Source organism: Pararge aegeria, chromosome 9 (assembly GCF_905163445.1).
Source record: "Pararge aegeria chromosome 9, ilParAegt1.1, whole genome shotgun sequence".
Taxonomy (NCBI): domain Eukaryota; kingdom Metazoa; phylum Arthropoda; class Insecta; order Lepidoptera; family Nymphalidae; genus Pararge; species Pararge aegeria.
In genome coordinates this window covers 12,714,987-12,733,104 of record NC_053188.1, presented here as the reverse complement: position 1 = coordinate 12,733,104, position 18,118 = coordinate 12,714,987, and the positions used below count along the sequence as shown (strand labels likewise).

General features: G+C 35.6%; 1 protein-coding gene across 1 annotated transcript; it reads left to right on the top strand.

The window, feature by feature from the left end:
• Positions 1–403: 403 nt before the first annotated feature.
• On the top strand, positions 404–16,203 carry LOC120626521 (retinal dehydrogenase 1-like). Its single transcript, XM_039894056.1, has 11 exons — positions 404–482; positions 3,201–3,305; positions 4,237–4,504; positions 5,288–5,404; positions 10,209–10,396; positions 10,778–10,880; positions 12,231–12,415; positions 13,111–13,275; positions 14,662–14,819; positions 15,464–15,538; positions 16,096–16,203. Exons 1-11 carry the CDS (start codon positions 456–458, stop codon positions 16,163–16,165), a joined length of 1,461 nt encoding a protein of 486 aa, XP_039749990.1. The 5' UTR covers positions 404–455; the 3' UTR covers positions 16,166–16,203.
• Positions 16,204–18,118: the final 1,915 nt, after the last annotated feature.

The following is an 18,118-nucleotide window of genomic DNA, read 5'->3' as shown; positions in this document are numbered from 1 at the left end:
TCGAACTTCGAAAACTATTATCATACCCACAGAGTTGAGAACTTACAGAACCCTCATTTAACCATTATTTCATGCAGTGCATTGCGTTCAAAAACAGTGAAAACTCCCGCGCACATCTCGAATCAGCCCCGCGGAATGATGCTCACAATATTTTCCCATTTTATCGTAAACGTTTAGAACATTACAGGTAAAAAATTACTGTTTACTGCTAAATGGAGTTTGTGACTGAGTGAAGTGACTAGCAGCCTGTTTGAAATACACTACTACAGTTGAGTGGTTTTTATGCTTCAAGATTAGTCGTGTACACGGTTTCTGTATGTTCTTAATTCTGTGATCATACAATATTATTATCTACTCTGTGATTGTACCTAGTCATCCTATACTATTAAGTCATTCGCGATAGTCCGCCGAATACGGATAACGTGTGTTTATGCTTGGATTTAATTTTAAAAATAATGGCGCCAGAAATAAAATACAATAAAGTGAGTAATTTGTTTTCAACAAAAACCTACTGAATTCGAGGAAACTTCCTGGCCAGTGGTATTTTCTCCAACTATTTTCTCTATTGAAGTCTAATTGTGTAGTGCAATATATTATACTTTTTATACATTGGTACCCTATATAGAAATACGAAAATTTGTTTTGTTGTTATGTCCTACCTTCACGTTCACGCCACTAAGTAACCATTTGACTTAACTTTTGGCATAGGGATAGTTTAACAGATGGACAGTAAATTTACTGGCTACTTTTAGACTAGGAATACATGAATTTGTTTTAATACAACGCGACATCGTACCCGAATGCTAAACGCTTTGCTTGGCTTTGTCGGTACCGGTAGGGTGCTAAAAATCAAGGCCAAGATCTTGAGTGGCATTCACAATGAATTGATAACAAAAATGAATATCAATTCGTTGTGAATGCTGTTGTGTTATCACGAAATATGATTTTTTATTAAAGTAATATTGTTTGAAGGGGCTGTTAGGTATATATCTATTTTAATTGTTGAGGTACTTTGATACCGATCTACTAAAAGGACGGAATTCCTTAACGAATAACTAGTAATAACTAGTAAACATATCTGGTGGGAGGTTTTGCCCGTGGCTAGTTCGACCCTACCGACAAAGACGTGCCGCTAAGCGATTTAGTGTTGCAGTGCGATGTCGCGTAGAAACCTATTAGGAGTATGACTACCATACTCCCTAACAGGTTAGACCGCTACCGACGCTCCGGCTGAGATTGCAGTCAAGGGGTAACTTTTAGTGGAATAAAAAACAAAACAGTGCAGCTTAGTAAACAGTAGATATACCTAAGGTTATCCTTAGCTATTAAGTTATACTATATATAACACGCAGTTATGTTTCTTTTGTGATTAGAATATTAACGTTTTTATTTTCACACACGCAATCCTGTAAGTATTAAACATATAAATGTATAGTAGTTACGTATCTTAAAACTGATATAATATCTTTCCATCGTTCTCCCCGCTTAATTTTAAGTCATACACTAATGAAAAGTTTATGTAACTGTTATAGGAAAAAACGCACATTGTTGTAATTTGGTAAGTTAAACAGTTTACCCAGAATCCTCCAAAACGTGTAATTAAATTGAATAAAAATAGGTACCTACGCTTAATTCTGCACGATACGTTAAGTACAAACCTCAAACACATGGTGGGCATTTGCTCCAAATTTCTACTAGGTAAGAGATTCGGCATTTCCAATGGAAAAGAAGTACTTATATTGCCAGCAGTTGGAGATAAAATGCACAACTGCTGCTCAATTTGCAAACAAACTTACCGGTTATGCTCTACAATGCACAAGAGGAAGTGGTTTTTTTATTTTTACATCTTGTTATCTAGTCGTAACTAGATAGAACTAAATTTTTTATGGATAACTGTAATGATAAAAATACATTAGAACCAACGAAATGGATATAACAGCAACATTCACAACGAATTCATGACCTAAATGGAGATGACATTTTTAGTGTAACGAGTTAATTAAATTTATTCGGGAATCCGATTTTAAATCTTACTCGCACTTGGCTGATTTTTTTTTGCTTATCATCCACTTAAAATAAAACAAACATATATACATATGCGAATAGATAAAAAAGTGCTTACGATTTTGCGGTTGGTACCTACGTACAAATAAAAACGATTTCGTGATGGCACTTATTCAATTTATAGTGTTTGGTCTTACTGTTCTACAAAATAAAAGATACAAGTGCAGAATTCGCATTCCAGCCTGCAATATAACTAGGTATACAATAAAAAATTGATAATATAACATTCAGTTACAAGCAATAATGCATATAACATTTTGAATTACTGGACGGAAAATCCTCTTTTTTTACAAGCTTTTATTCTACTACATGTTATCCCTTGACTGCAATGTCATCCTTTGTTAAGTGACTATAGAGTCTAAGACGGAAGCAGGCTAACCTTTTAGTAGGGATATAGTAGTTATATTACACCCACACAACTAATCAGAAACCCTAATCACGAATCAGTTAAATCGCTAGGCGGCAAATGTGCCGGTAGGGCGATTAGACCAAACGTCAAACCAGAGAAAATTAAAAAATTATAAACTCCTAAATTGCTCCTGGCAGGGGTTGAACCCAGGAACTCTTATTAGACTACAGAGCTCACATCCAATTTTTCGGCCGCACCTGGGATATGAACCCAGGAATATTTTATATTATTTATATATTCGTAATCAACATCGTTACAGTAAAAATATTGTTACAAATGGATTCAGTTAACTAAAGTCACAAAGATTTTACAAAAATATAGGTAATTGTTAAGACAACAATTATTCATTGTAAAGTCAACATTTCCTGAGGATGCTCCGGTTTCGGAGCGAAACGTGCGTAGGTATATTGCCGAGGATCTGTTTGGTGTGGAGTCTACGGATTGAAGAAATTATAAATTACACCATACAGATTCTCCTGCTGTTCATAAAAATATTGGTTTTAAATAAAGTACTCTCTGATTTAACACTAGAATAATTACTAAGATGGAAAATGAGCAATAAGTAATCAAACTAAAGAATTACACACTATGTATATGTACGATATATAATATATGTATGATCCAGGATTTGGATCTCATGTTTTCATAGTTTTCATGACACAAACTTATCTATGACTACGTACTGCAAGGCACGAGGCAGTTTTACGAGTTTAATTTATTTTAACAGATTTTCATAGACAACCAGTGGGTGGAAGCGGTGACTGGAAAGACGTTTGAAACTTTTAATCCCCATGACGGTGCTACTATTGCCACAGTTGCTGAAGGAGATAAGTTAAGTACTAAACAATGACATAACATATTTTAAGCTGATTCCAAAGGCCGAGGACATTTTTAATTCAACTCATATTTATAATCAGACCTTTATTTAGTTACGTTACCGTGTAAAAATAAAGTTGGTATACACAAAGTTTACTTAGGTATACACTTATACTTTATTTGTACACCATAAAAAGTATAAGACGGGCTAATATGAAATTTCATTTTACCTTGGTTAAGCCAGTTCATTTAGTAAGGTGGTTACCAGGACACCAGCAGGGCTAGGCAGGCACGGCTAACATGGGCAGGAGACAATTATCTTCCCGAGGAAGGAATAATAATGTATCATCTCCCACAGCTTAATCAACTCTCAGATCATTGTCGCACAAGTGGAAATAATATCCAAATAATATATGTGTTAATATGTAATTATATAGGGATATAATTGGCAAGGTCACCCGCTAAAGCACGGGAACATGGAAAAGGGGAAGTTTACCCCCCTTATTTGGATATTATTTCCACTTGTGCGCCAGTGTTCTGAGTGTTGACAAAGCTCTGGGAGAAGATACATTTTTGACGATGATAATTGTCGCCAACGGGTGGAATTTAACATATAACCTTTCGGATTTCATTCCATCCCACATTTAAATAAATAAATATACTACGACAATACACACATCGTATATCCCCAAAGTAAGAGTAGCTTGTGTTGTGGGTACTGAGATGACTGATGAATAATTTACGAATAATATACATAAATACTTATAAAATACAGAAAAACACCCAGACACTGAAAAACATTCTTGTTCATCACACAAACATCTTCCAGTTGTGGGAATCGAACCCACAGCCTTGGACTCAGAAAGCAGGGTTCCTGCCCACTGCGCCAATCGGCCGTCAACATTCGTTGTCCTATCGAAATTGTGATTATTGATTTGATTAAACAGGAGGATATTAATGCCGCCGTAAAAGCAGCTAAACGTGCGTTTCATCGTAACTCGGAATGGCGTCTGATGGACGCTTCCCAACGAGGCAAGATTCTAAATAAGTTTGCTGATCTTGTGGAGAGAGACGCAGATTACTTGGCTGAACTCGAGACTTACAATAATGGAATGGTGCTATCGATGTGCCGAAGATTCATTGGAGCATCAGCTTACCACATCAGATACAATGCAAGTTTGGCAGACAAAATTCAAGGCAGCACTATACCTTGTGGTATGTAGCTAACATTATTTTCATTTATTCTTTTTTTTTAATTTCTTTCAAATCTATGCAACTGTGTACTAATTGTAACTTTACCGCACAGTTTCCTATTTCTTTACACTTACAAATCTTTGTAATAAATATGATTACAAATTAAAATGAATTATAAGTAGTAGTAGTAGTGTCGTAGTTTCGGGTGGCTTTTAGTTAATTACTAATAAATAAATATGTAATTTTGTGTGATGGGCGTTGATATTTGCTCAGATTTGAGCAAATATCAACGCCAAGAGCAAATATCATATCAAGAACAATGAATAAGAGAGTTCAAATAGAATTACAAATTTCGCACAGTTGTATCATAAATACCTATTTAAAATTCATACTAGATTCTTGTACCTCCACTGAAAAAACGGTCTTGGGAACGAATGTACAACGAGGACTTAAAACAGAATCCATACCCTCTGAAAATCTGTCACTTTTGACAGCGTCAGTTGCAAGTATTATAAAGATCGCAAATGTTTCGATTTCGCGACCGGTTGGCAGCTGTAAGCTTTTTGTTTAAATTGGTGTCCGTGAGCTTACTCATTAATAAAATATTAAATCAATGTTCGGGGCATATGCATTGACATCAATAGCCTATTAACCCCACTGCTGATCTCAGGACTCGTCTTACATAGGGGACAGGGTTTTAGAGCATTTATCCACCTATCTGCTCCGATGCGGGTTATACGAGAGGCTATTAGGCCTTTAATCCCAAACATGAAACTGTTCTGACATTTTTGTTTTACTTGTTAGATGGTGACGCATTTTCATATACATTGAAGCAACCAGTAGGCGTCTGCGGTCTCATTTTGCCCTGGAACGTCCCGATGCTTATGTTCATCAGTAAAGTTACAACTGCATTAGCAGCAGGTGAGTTATAAAGTTAAAAAACTTATATTCAATGTGAGCGATATATGTTATATGTTTTTTAATTGTCGTCAACTTTACATCAAATATGAGAAGCATAAGCGGCCCATAACTTGTCCTCTATGTTTTACAGGTATAGCGGACAAATATTATATGAATAGACTCTAGCTTAAATTGAAGGACACAATTAAGTTCAATAAATCATAGTAAAATATATATATCGTAGGTACAGGATAGCACTTTCCTGTAAAATGACTTAAACCTTTTCCTTAGTCGCAAAAATAATTAATTAAATAAGATAAAGATCTTCAAAAATTGAGGCTGAGATTCCTCCAAATATGATGGTATGGTTTGTAAGGTGCTGGTGTAACAATAGTAACATTTTAAACACAAAAATAAATTAATATATTTTTCAATGAATTTATTTAAAATAATAATATAATTAAAATATAGGTAATCTATATAATGTATTTAGAAAAGATATTAGAGACACAAAAAGCCATTAAAATGAATATTTAACAGGAAAACAACAAGCGAAACCAAACGCACTATTTTTTTCCGTAGATGCAAAACCATGTTTTAATACCTTGAAAAAGGCCTTATTAAAAATGTGAACTCCCAAACCACGTAATCACGGACATTGAAACGTGTTTTTCTTTTCCGAGGATGTGAATGAGTTACATGATTTATTGCATAAAACTGTCCGTCTTTACATAACGATAGCTCGAGCATACCTTCGTTACTCCTATACTAACGTTATAGTTGTTTTCTCGTTAAAAATAACTAAACTTATGTTATGTGCTGAAGAACTGAAAATATTTGCAATCAGAAAAGGATTTTAATTTTAATTTAGAAATTAATATTTTAATATGTCTTACTGGCAATGCATTCGATTTAGTCATTGTGTAGAATACCAAATTGTTTTATAATACTGCCAGGTTTGCAATGTATAAAATCTATAATCTACTGTTTACCATTACAAACCTTCCTTAGCTTATTTGCAAATAAAGTATTTTGAAGTTGGTGTCTGGAAATACGAGGCGGAACGTTTAAATATATTCATATATTCTATGGTTTACCATTTAGCGTTTAGAACATTAGAGGTGAAATAATTACTGTCAACTGCTAAGTGGAATTAAGTGACTAACCACCTGTTCGAGAAACACTACTGTGGAGTGGTTTTTAATGCTGCAATATTAGTCGTGTACACGGTTTCTGTATGTTATTAATTCTGTGCGTGAGCCATTGCTCGAAGAGTTGATAAAACTGTGAGAGAAGATACATTTTGTCCTTTCCCCTGGGAGAAAAATATCTCCAGTCCAAGTTTTAAAATTTCTTACAGTATATCTTTTATCGAAACAGTGAAATACTAATATTAGGTTAAGCGTACCTGTAGCTTCACAACATGAGTATCACACATAATAATTCTGGTCACGCTACTAGACATCAGATCATCAAGTTATATTTGAAACGCATGGTACCTACTAAGTAGATATAAACTAATACTTGTACCTAGCTAGAATTATTAATGACATACTATATAGCTATACGTTAGATCAAACTTAATCTATATGTTAATACGTGAAGCAAAATATTTGTAACCTCTTTACGAAAATTTAAATTTTTTGTTATTAAAAATACATTATTTCTATGAAGCTAAAACATAATTAAATAAAAAAACTTAATAAATAAAAAAAAAAAAAAAACATTCTGCATACAACATCCATTAAATCAATAAAAAAAACATTATATACACTGCCACGTATTTGACACACACTTATCTGCCTATATATTTTCTTTTTTTATATTTTTTTTGATTACAATCTGTTTAAAATATACAGGCATATTAACAGTGTAGTCATGGCAAAACCTGCGATAAAATAAGATAGATAGATAAATAGATATATCTTTATTTTCATAAGAAACACGTTTACAGAGATGCCATTTATATATCAATTACGAAGTCCCAGAGTATTACCATTAGCTGGCGTGCAAAGATTACAAACCATTGATTGCACATATAATAAATTAAAAAACATGCATTTTAATACAATACAATAATACAATAGCGTTAATAATAATTACAGTAAAAAAATATTTAGAAAAATAAATGATATAAATATTGTCGGAAGCGTTTAAAGTGATTAAAATATCACTTGCTTCAACGGTTAAGGGAAAATATCGTGAGGAAACCTGCATACCACATAGGCCAACATAATGTTCTCAAAAGTGGTCAGCGTGTTGGAACAGCCTTAACCCCTTCTAATTGTGGGAGAAGACCCGTGCCCAGTGGCGTGCACAGGATTTCCGACCAGGGTATGCATAAAACAGGTTATATAAAATAATTTGGGTATGCAGTGCTTTTGTGCATATATGTAGTGCACGCCACTGCTCGTGCCCTATAGTGGGCCGGTAATGGGTTGATATGATGATGATGGCGACCCTCTGACACAGCTTACGTAGTTTGATCCTATAAGTTGTAGAACCTGGGTTTAATCCCCTTGACAAACCCCGGCACCCCAAGCTACTTCGTTGCCCTCGCTACAGGATTTACCACTACATATCTAATTTTTTTTGGAATAGAGCAACTTAGTTGGACGACCGAGTGGCGCAGTGCGTAGTGACCCTGCTTTCTGAATTTCTTTGGTTTAGATTCCCACAACTGGAAAAAAAATGTGTGATGAACATGAATGTTGTTCAGTGTCTGGGTGTTTATATATTATAAATTATAAATATTTATGTAAAATATTCATAAATTATATATCAGTCATCTAAGTACCCATAACACAAGCAACGCTTACTGTTGTGCTAGATGGCGATGTGTGTATTGTCGTAATATATTTATTTAGTTCCCAGCCATCCCAGAATCCTAAGGTAAAATATTCTTTTCGGTGTCGCTGGTAGAGTCATCTTAGAGAGTCTTCAAAGTAGGCTTACTTGGAACTGTAGTTTAATAAATGTATCTTAAATATTATTATGTTCACGCGCGTAATAGTATCTTAACGTGTAAATAATACAGCGCTTAATCTTAAAATAATGTACCTCAATATAACCTCTTGCTCGATTCAAAAAATTCTTCGTAATCCTCTTGTACCTATTGTCCATAGGAGTCAATTTACCTTTAGGTACATTGCAAATAATCTGGTTTGAGAACAACCTAAATTTCAAAACAAATTTTCAACTATCATAAAAAGTGTAAACATCTACAATTAACTAATTTTGACAACTCAAAACAATGTCAACTATGTCATTGAACTAAAAATGTTGAGGTGAATAAAATTGTTGTTATACCTCTTTAGACCAACCAGATTACCAAAACTTGATCAAACGAATATTTACTTGTTCCCATCCGATTAATTATATCGAGGTAAAACAAATAATGAATATTACCAAGATTACTAATTACTTAGTTACAATAATTTGAATTATTGTAACGTTATCGGTATTCTTATCTTATCTTACTAACCTATTACTTATTCAGGATGATTATCATTTATTATATTTGTATGATTGCATATCAGTATTGAACCTACCTACATACCTAGTGATAAAATTTTTGCGTCATGCATGTGCTAAAAAAATATAAAGAATGGAAGGCCAAGGTATTCACTTATTCACTATAATACCCACAATGTTCAGGATGGCACTTAGATCTTTCATTAATTAACAGTATTATTGAAGCTAAATACCAAGTTTCTCATATTAAAGTATTCATTTTATAAAAGACATCATTAAAGCCCACCAACCTGCTTTAGAGCAGTGTTGTGGGTCTGTACTCTATAAACCTGACTTCCCAAGGAGTGAAATAAAACAACTAGACTGACTCTAATACTGTATATTAGTCTTCTCTATAATTCATATTACTTGTTACCTTCAAATGACTCTACTACCAGTTCGGAATGCTGTCTTCGGCAGAGAAGACCACTGGCAAGAAACTCTACCGTTGCTCTTTTATTCAATCAATTAAAACAACTTATAAACACAATTACAACATTGTCATATGTAATAACGCTAGGCCCTTTGATACAAGACATATAAGACAGGTCGAACATAACTACTGTTATCACTTATAACATCAGGACTTTTGGAACAAGTTGTTTGTATAGAGCAACCTCTGCTACATAAACTGTCGGTATAAAGTTATGCTAGGGCTCCATATATGATACCTAAATAAACCAAAAGATGATATATACTTATCTGATGCAACATCAGGTACAACCATAGTACCAACAACTTTTAACAACTTATCTCAACACCATCACCAGTATATACGACTCTTGTTTTGCCACAACAATATTTAGTTAAGTATGTCGTTTCCATTATAAATCATCTATTCCCAATTTGTAACGTTCTATCCACAATACTTTACTTAATCTTCTATTCTCAATTCATTAATTTAAATCCGTCCTCACTTTTCTTTGCCGCCAATCTAACTTGTCCAACTCGCGTCTCCCGCCATAGATCCTATACTTTTATTTGACAGTCTACTAAAGTCCATTATTCTATTTTCAATACATTATCAATGAGTATACAAACTATGATTTGTTGATATATTTAATATAAACATCGGGTTTATCATAGATAAAGTGCTGTAATTGCCTATTTCCTAACACATGCAGGTTTCCCTACAATGTTTTCCTTCACCGTTAAAGCAAGTGACATTAAACGCACATAACTTGAAAGTTAGAGGTGCGTTACGGGGTTCGAACTCTTCACTCTCGAAAATGAGGTCCTAACCACTAGGGTATCTCACTTTATCAACATAGCACAGCTTGTTTATATTCTATTTATACTTTTCCGCCCTAAGGTTGTACGGTAGTTGTGAAGCCAGCGGAGCAGACGCCACTGACCGCGCTAGCACTAGCCGCGCTGCTAGCCGAGGCCGGGATGCCACCCGGCGTCGTCAACGTGGTGCCAGGCTTCGGAGAGACCGCTGGCGCTACTCTAACTCACCACCCTGATGTCGCTTTGATATCTTTTACTGGCTCGCTCGAGGTAGTTTACTCCATCTAGGCTCGTTCTTAGCAAAAGCCAAATGTAATAATGACAACACTTAATAGACCCAGAAACCATCACTGAAACCTGAACCACAAAGATAATCAACACTGTATTGATTGCGATGTCCTAGTTGTGGAAACGCTTATTTATGTCTGTATCGGGATGGACAACCGTCTTTTCTCTACTCATCGGAATCGGATCGGAAGATGTATCTTCCGATGTTTGTAAAGTAGGTTGAGTAGGTTTCATTATAATATTCCTTTTGTCCGTTTTATAGCGACCAGATTGGCAAATCACTCGAGCCTTGAGTTTCAAATCCTGCCTGTTCTGAACTTTTTATATTTCTTGAACTTAATTAAGGTCTGATGTTGCTTTCAGGTTGGCAAATTAATCCAGCAAGCAGCTGGCACCAATAACCTAAAGCGAGTCGTCCTCGAGCTCGGCGGCAAGAGCCCGCTTGTAATCATGAACGATGCAGACCGTGAGTATCCTTAATAACAATGACGTCCCTGTTGCAGCGGGTGTGCGCTTTTACTTGTATCTTCGCGGTATTGTTTTTGGGGAGGTTTCGGCAACGGCTTCTTAAAATTTTACCGGAAAAGTCTTACCACCAAGCGGGCATTGTGTTCTAGCAGCAAGTGCTGCATGATATTCTATAAATAGCAGATGAGAAACTCGTCAACTGTTATTTTATAGAAAACTAGCGGACCCCCGCGATTTCGTCCGCGTATTAGTCAATCGGGAAGCTAGAATATATCTGATACTAACATCATAATCATCGTGGGTAGCTTTGTACCTACTATTATTTTATGTGGTATTTCAGTTGATACATAGATACATACATCCATCCTCGCAAACTTTCGCATTTTAAATATTAGTAGGATTACCATCCTTCGATCGTTGTCCCATATGCCTTGCGACTAACAGTTATCTGTGAAGAGTTATGTTCTTTATCTCCGACAATATTTATCAGATTCTTATTAAAATAAGACCGTACATGCTTGATAGTATACACTTTCAAAAAAAAAGAACTATTAAAATCGGTTCAAATTAAACAGAGCTATGAAGTAAAATTGATAAAAATTTTCATCCCATTTCCCGGAGGAAACTTATTGTTTACCGGGACAAGTAGCCTATATGTTGACCCGGAATACCAACTACCACTATACCAAGTTTTATTTGAATCCGTTTTGTTGTTTTGACGTGATGCCCGGACAGACAGACAGACAGACAAAAATTAAATAAAAATCTGTTTTGGACTCAGTATCGATTATAAAGCATCCCCCGGTCAAAATTTTCAAAATATATACAATGTACAGAAATCTTCCCGTTACAGTTTCATTATAAAGTATATATTGTGATTGTTGTTGCACAATCCCATCTCTGATACGTTCATGGCAGTCAATTGGACCGTTAGTCGAGTTCTACCCGATCATCTTCTTGGAATGCTAGGTCGCTTGGTTGGTAATAACTTCGCACATGGTGGCAGTTGCCCCAATCATAGAATTTGATCACAACTTAGAGCCCGCGAGCACAAAGGAAGAAGCTTAGAATAAACTTTCGTCACCATAGCCCAAGTATTTGTAGCTTGCTCGCTTTATGCTACCAAATAGCAAACAGCTTTCACCTGATGGTAAGGTTTATCGGTTTCTACTCGAAAACTTACCGGATAGTTAAGCCGCTTGGCAAAACGTCCTTCACTCGCAACCACTCATTAAAAGTTGAGAGTACACAGTGCAAGTCATTAGCGGCCATGTTTCCTTAAGTAAAACTATTTACACCAAGATTATGTAAGTACGGTAATAATAATATATGTTTTTTGAATTTCTAGTGAACAAAGCAATACCCTACGCTGCACAAGCTGTATTTCTTCACCAGGGCCAAGTGTGCATTGCCGCCTCGCGTTTGTTTGTACAGGCAGAAATATATGACAAGTTTGTACAGAAGGCTGTGGAAGTCGCCAAGTCTTGGAAAATCGGGAACCCATTTCTAGAAACTAGCCAGAATGGTCCACAGGTAAAAATAGTAATTACTAAATTATGGCGCCCTTTATCATTGAAACAGGTGTTGATTTGTAATAACTAATTCTATAATATTACAATTTAATTAAAAATTTACAAAACCTCCCAAAACATAATGTTTTAAAAGCTAAATAAATATAATTACTTGGGTTTTAGGTACACGTCATTACTTCACTATGACTATCAATCTAAGATACATTATTCTACTAGTCAAACCCTATCATTTGTCATCCATACTGAGGGAGTTGTAAAAAAAAATTGTAATCAGCCATTTTGTGGCGCCGACCATCTTGGACAGATTTCCATAAAAAAAACACTCCCATTTCGTAATAAACGTTTAGAACATTAGAGGTAAAATAATTATGACCAACGACTAACCGCCTGTTCGAGAAACAGTTACTAACTTGGAGAGGTTTTTGATGCTTCAATATAAGTCGTGTAAACGGTTTCGGCATGTTCTTAATTCTTTGATCTAAGTATTAAAGCAGTAGGTATTATTATTTAAACTACCCGCCGATCGCCTCTGTTTTGTTTTGGGGCTGCGGGTAAAATAAAATGTTTTCATAAAAAAATACACGGTGTAAAAGTACACAACCGTCACATCATTCAGCTATTCTGTTGAATCAGCCAATCTAGGAGGCATTTTCAGAATAGAGGTCTGCGTTGTGATAATCATACCGATTGTTACAGATAGATGAGACAATGATGAACAAGGTTTTGGGATACATAGAGAAAGGAAAATCAGAGGGTGCGAAACTGCTCACCGGTGGTAAACGAATCGGCACAACAGGTTTCTACATCGAACCAGCCGTGTTCGCCGATGTTAAGGATGACATGGCTATTGCTAAGGAAGAGGTAAGCTTCGTACAATAGTTGTTTACCTGCTTAGTTTTATACGCTGTACAGGCAGTTTTTTTACACGCTCTATATTAACTTCACCATCAAGTCCAAAGAAATGTCAAATGTCCCACTTCTTTGGACTTGATTTTGACCCTCTTCAGACGGTTTAATGACGATCAAATGCAAAATTCAGAATTTCTTTATTCATGTAGGTCTATCACAGGCACTTATGAAGCGTTCATACATATATGTTTACATAATTGTAAGTGATAACTTCGTTCGCCAACATAAACCTAAAGCTACCCCCGCAAAAAACTTAGCCGGGTAAATTTTTTTTTGTTATTACCATCTCACAGTTAATTTATATTAAGCTACGAAGCAAGAGATCCTTAATATTATAATAGGATTTTTCTTTAAGCTTACGTTGTATATAAACTTTGAACTTATTGAGAGACATCTCAAAGATTTCATTTGGTAATTTGTTATAAAATAATATACAATTGCCCTTGAATGAATTTGCAATTTTGTGTAGCCTAGTAAACGGCAACGAGTTTATTATCAAATCTTCAAACATCATATCAAACTTTGTAGATATGTTGAGGACCGATGACAATATACTAATTTGATAAGAATATTCCATTTTTCAATTTGCAAATAAGACTTTTGTTAATTTATGTAATTTTCATCTGTAGTCGATAAGGTAGGAATGATGTTAATTACGATTTCTTACCATTATCTTTAGCTGATTTCTGTAATATTTAATATAATTACCATTTTGATGGTGAATGGGTAACCGATTAATTTTGCTCTAATAAAAAATATTTCAAATCACGCTTTCATAAATAACTAAAAGGTAGAAATTAGTTTTTATGCCACCCGTGTTTCTTTAGTTTTTTTAAACTAATAATGTTTTATTACTCTACAAATTAGCTCTTGACTTAAATATCACCTGGTGGAAAAGGTTGTGGCGGCCTGGTTAACCTGTTAGGCAGTATGGCAGTTAGGTATATTAAACCCATACTCGTAATCGATTTTAATAGACAACGTACCGAAACGCTAAATCGCTTAGCGGCACGTTTTATCGTTAGGGTTGTAATTAGTCACGGCAATCAGAAATTAAAAATTCCTGATTGCTCCTGCTGGGAATCGAAGCTGGGACCAATCAGCCAACCATCCAGCGCTTGGGCGCTTTACTTCTCTGTCTACGTGGTAAACACTATTTGTAGCAACATGGATGTCAATTATGTCATGTCATGTTTTACTTCTTTTTCCATCATTTAAGTTTAGTTATAACTACCCTAGCACAAAATTCGTAAATGTTTTTAAAACATAAAAGTCTTTCCACATTCTATACGAAGTACGTATCTACATATTTAAAAAAGTCTACGTTTATTTTATTAGATTTTTGGACCAGTGCAGAGTATTTTTAAATTTAATACATTGGAAGAGGCAATCGATCGCGCGAACGCTACAAACTATGGTCTTGCTGCGGGTATCTTCACATCTTCTATCGAAACTGCGCTCCAGTTCAGCAAACACGTGGAAGCTGGTAATGTGTGGTGAGTTTGCTGTCTATTAAGAATCGGTCAATCTAACCCCTCCCGCGGTTGTCGTACGAGGCGACTAAGGTAATACAGCGTAGAACGGGTAGCATCGTCCTCTGTGCTACTACTACCGTTTATTGCGACCATTAACCCTCATGGGCAAACCCTTCAGAGGCCACGCATTTAGTCCAGCAGCGTGGACTGCGTGAAGGACAGTAATTTATGATTGATCTGATCTCCTTGATATAGTGATGCAAGTGGGAAGGCCCGGGTTCGATTCCCAAATCAGGTTAAATTTGGGATTTTTCAACTTTTATATAAATCGTAATATGGAGCTCCTGTATCCAGTGGCGTACATGGTTTTTGACTAGGTTAGGCATAAAGTAAATGGTGTAAATTAGAAAATTTCTCCTATACGAGTTATGTATATAAATAAATAAGGGTATGTAGTGCTTTTGTGCATGTATGAAGTGCATGCCACAACCCATAGGGACGTTATCCATACCCTTAGGGCAATGCCTGCTGGTGTTTAATTGTTTCCGCTGCATTTTCAGTGTCTCACCTATGAAAGCATTTGGGGCATCGTTAGTAACAATCGTTTGAACCAGGGCCCAGTTAAAATAATATATATGTCTTAATTTGCTACTACTCAATTACAGGGTGAACACATATTTGCATCATGGACCACAACTTCCTTTCGGTGGCTTCAAAGAATCCGGAATTGGACGGGAAAAGTAAGTGCACTTATCAGATACAAAAAAAAAGATACGAGAGCTTGATTTCAAAACAGAAGGGTCCAGACCCATTACTGGATTACTTAAATATAGTTCAAAGGGTACATACTTCGATTATATTATGGGATTAGTCGATATTTCGACCCAGTTCCATGGTGGTATGAGATGTCAAGTTGGATGTCACGAGCAGACAGCTTTCGAATTTTTGTTGGTATTACACGAACTCTTCGACATACTACACCGACAACATCACTTTTAAAATGAGAAGCTGTACAATGCTTTCTTGGTTTGCATAATTCTACCACTGGATTCCACACACTTGCTAAAATAAACCGTTGTTGGGGTCCCAAGACTCCCAAGGTGCTGGAATGGTGACCTCGCATTGGACAGTGCAGCGTTGGTAGAACCCGACCAGGTGGACAGACAATATGAAGCGTGTCGCATGGAGCAATCTGGTGATGATGATGATGAAATAGAGTCTTTTGTTCACTTTAGATCATTTAAAACCTTCCTTGAATACTTCGTGACAATATTTGATGTTATATTTTTTGTTGCAGCGGCCTGGACGCGGTGAACTCCTATTTGGAAGTAAAAACTGTAACTATATCTTTACCGAAAAAAGTATAGTTTTAGTTAATTGATTCAAAATTCTAATAAACATAATAAAAGTATCTCTGTCTGTAAATTTATTCGCCCTAAAATAGCTCTAGTACTTTATTCTAAATGGGTATTTATTACACTCAATGGAATGCGTCTTTGTTTATAGTTTTAGATTGTGGCTTGTGATGAATGTATTGAGATTTCATTTTTATTTGTATGCTCGTACAGTGGCGTATCAGACAACAATATTGGAAGTTAGTCGGTCTCAAATAATAGGTAGGTACATGGAAGGTCAAATAACCCAATCAACAGAAGGAACATTATCAGTAGCTAGGTAAAATTTTAAAGTTTAAGTTAAGAAGCAGGTTTTGACATAAATACGGAAGTACAATTTCCAGTCAATAAACCACAAACAAACCTCGACTTGCGCTCCACTCGACTCGCCAGATGAAATATCGCGCCACGTGGGTTTCTTTTTAAAAATTGGCTATCACGGTATTGTTTATGTGGTCTTGGTAAGTAAACCAAGACCACATAAACAATACCGTATAGCATTAATAAGTAGTAGCAGTAATAAGTAATATAGCATTTGTAAGACATAATATATTTTTTTTTTTTTTCTCAATCAATGGCGGAAGAAACCGGTCCCGCGGCCGGTGAGTTGATCGTTTTCCAATTTTTTTATGTGCTTAGTGTACTTTCGCTTCTTTATAAGTGCATTATTATTAGCAACCCTTTACAGGCCCACTAAAGGACGCTGGTCTCTTAGAATCAGAAGGGTTTAGGTCGTAGTCCATCACGCTGGTCAAGTACGAATTGATAGACTTAACACGCCATGCCGCGAATGTAAGGGCAAAGTGTTAACCACGGAGGTAGTCTACTATAACCGCTATAAAATAATGTTATAGCGGCGGACTTAGGTAATATAATGCTAATAATATAATGACGACTCCTTGCAGCGACCCTGCTTTCTTAGCCCAAGGCCGTGGGTTCGATTCCCACTACTGGAAATTTTTTGTGTGATGAGCATGAATGTTTTTCAATGTCTGGGTGTTTATATGTATATTCTAAGAATTTATGTATGTTATTCATAAAAAGTATTCATCAGTCATCTTAGTACTCATAACACAAGCTACGCTAATCTACTACTAATCTTTAGCCTAATTTGTCCCACTGCTGGACAAAATCCTCCTTTAAGACAGAGGATCTCAGTATACCATCACACTGCTCCAATGCAACTTTGTGGGCTTTAACGACTAGTATCATATTTTAGTAATATTAGCTAGAACCGACGGCTTAAGTGACTCTGGGAAGACCGTACAATCTTAGAATAAGCATTTATCAAGCACCACCGTCAAAATATCCCCTCCCTAGGTCCCTAAGGTTAACAATTCGTTAGGCATTGCGAATTTGCATTCATAACTTCATGGAAACTATTAATATTACATTATTTATACGTGAAGAGTCAATTTGATAGATTGCAATAGTAAGCAATTAGATTTTCAGTACTTAATAGTAATTTAATAAACGATCTACACGTGCGTGAGTTATTGAGTGTTAAATAAGTTTTAGACTAGTGGTTTCAATTAGTAAAATATAAATGATTACACATTGAGATTTGAGATGTGTCACGAATGGCATCTATGGCCGGTAAAGCTTTAGGTGTAAGTGAGACAGAGGTTAAAAAAACTAATTCTGATTTTCTTTAATTTTTATCTGTCTGCCCACCGAATGCACACGATGCCACTTTTATTTTTGTTGTTAAAATTCCCATTTTTTTTAATGAAAAGTCATTACGTGTACTAATACTAATTACACGTTGAATTCCCTTCATTTCAGATTTTTTACAGGATATGACTGCATTTATATAAAAGTAAACGCTCACATATAAAAAAATGGCTTCAGTGGCTCCTTAAGTCGAAAACTTTCGAAGTATCATAATTTTCATTACATACATAATACACAGCAGCCACTCATAAT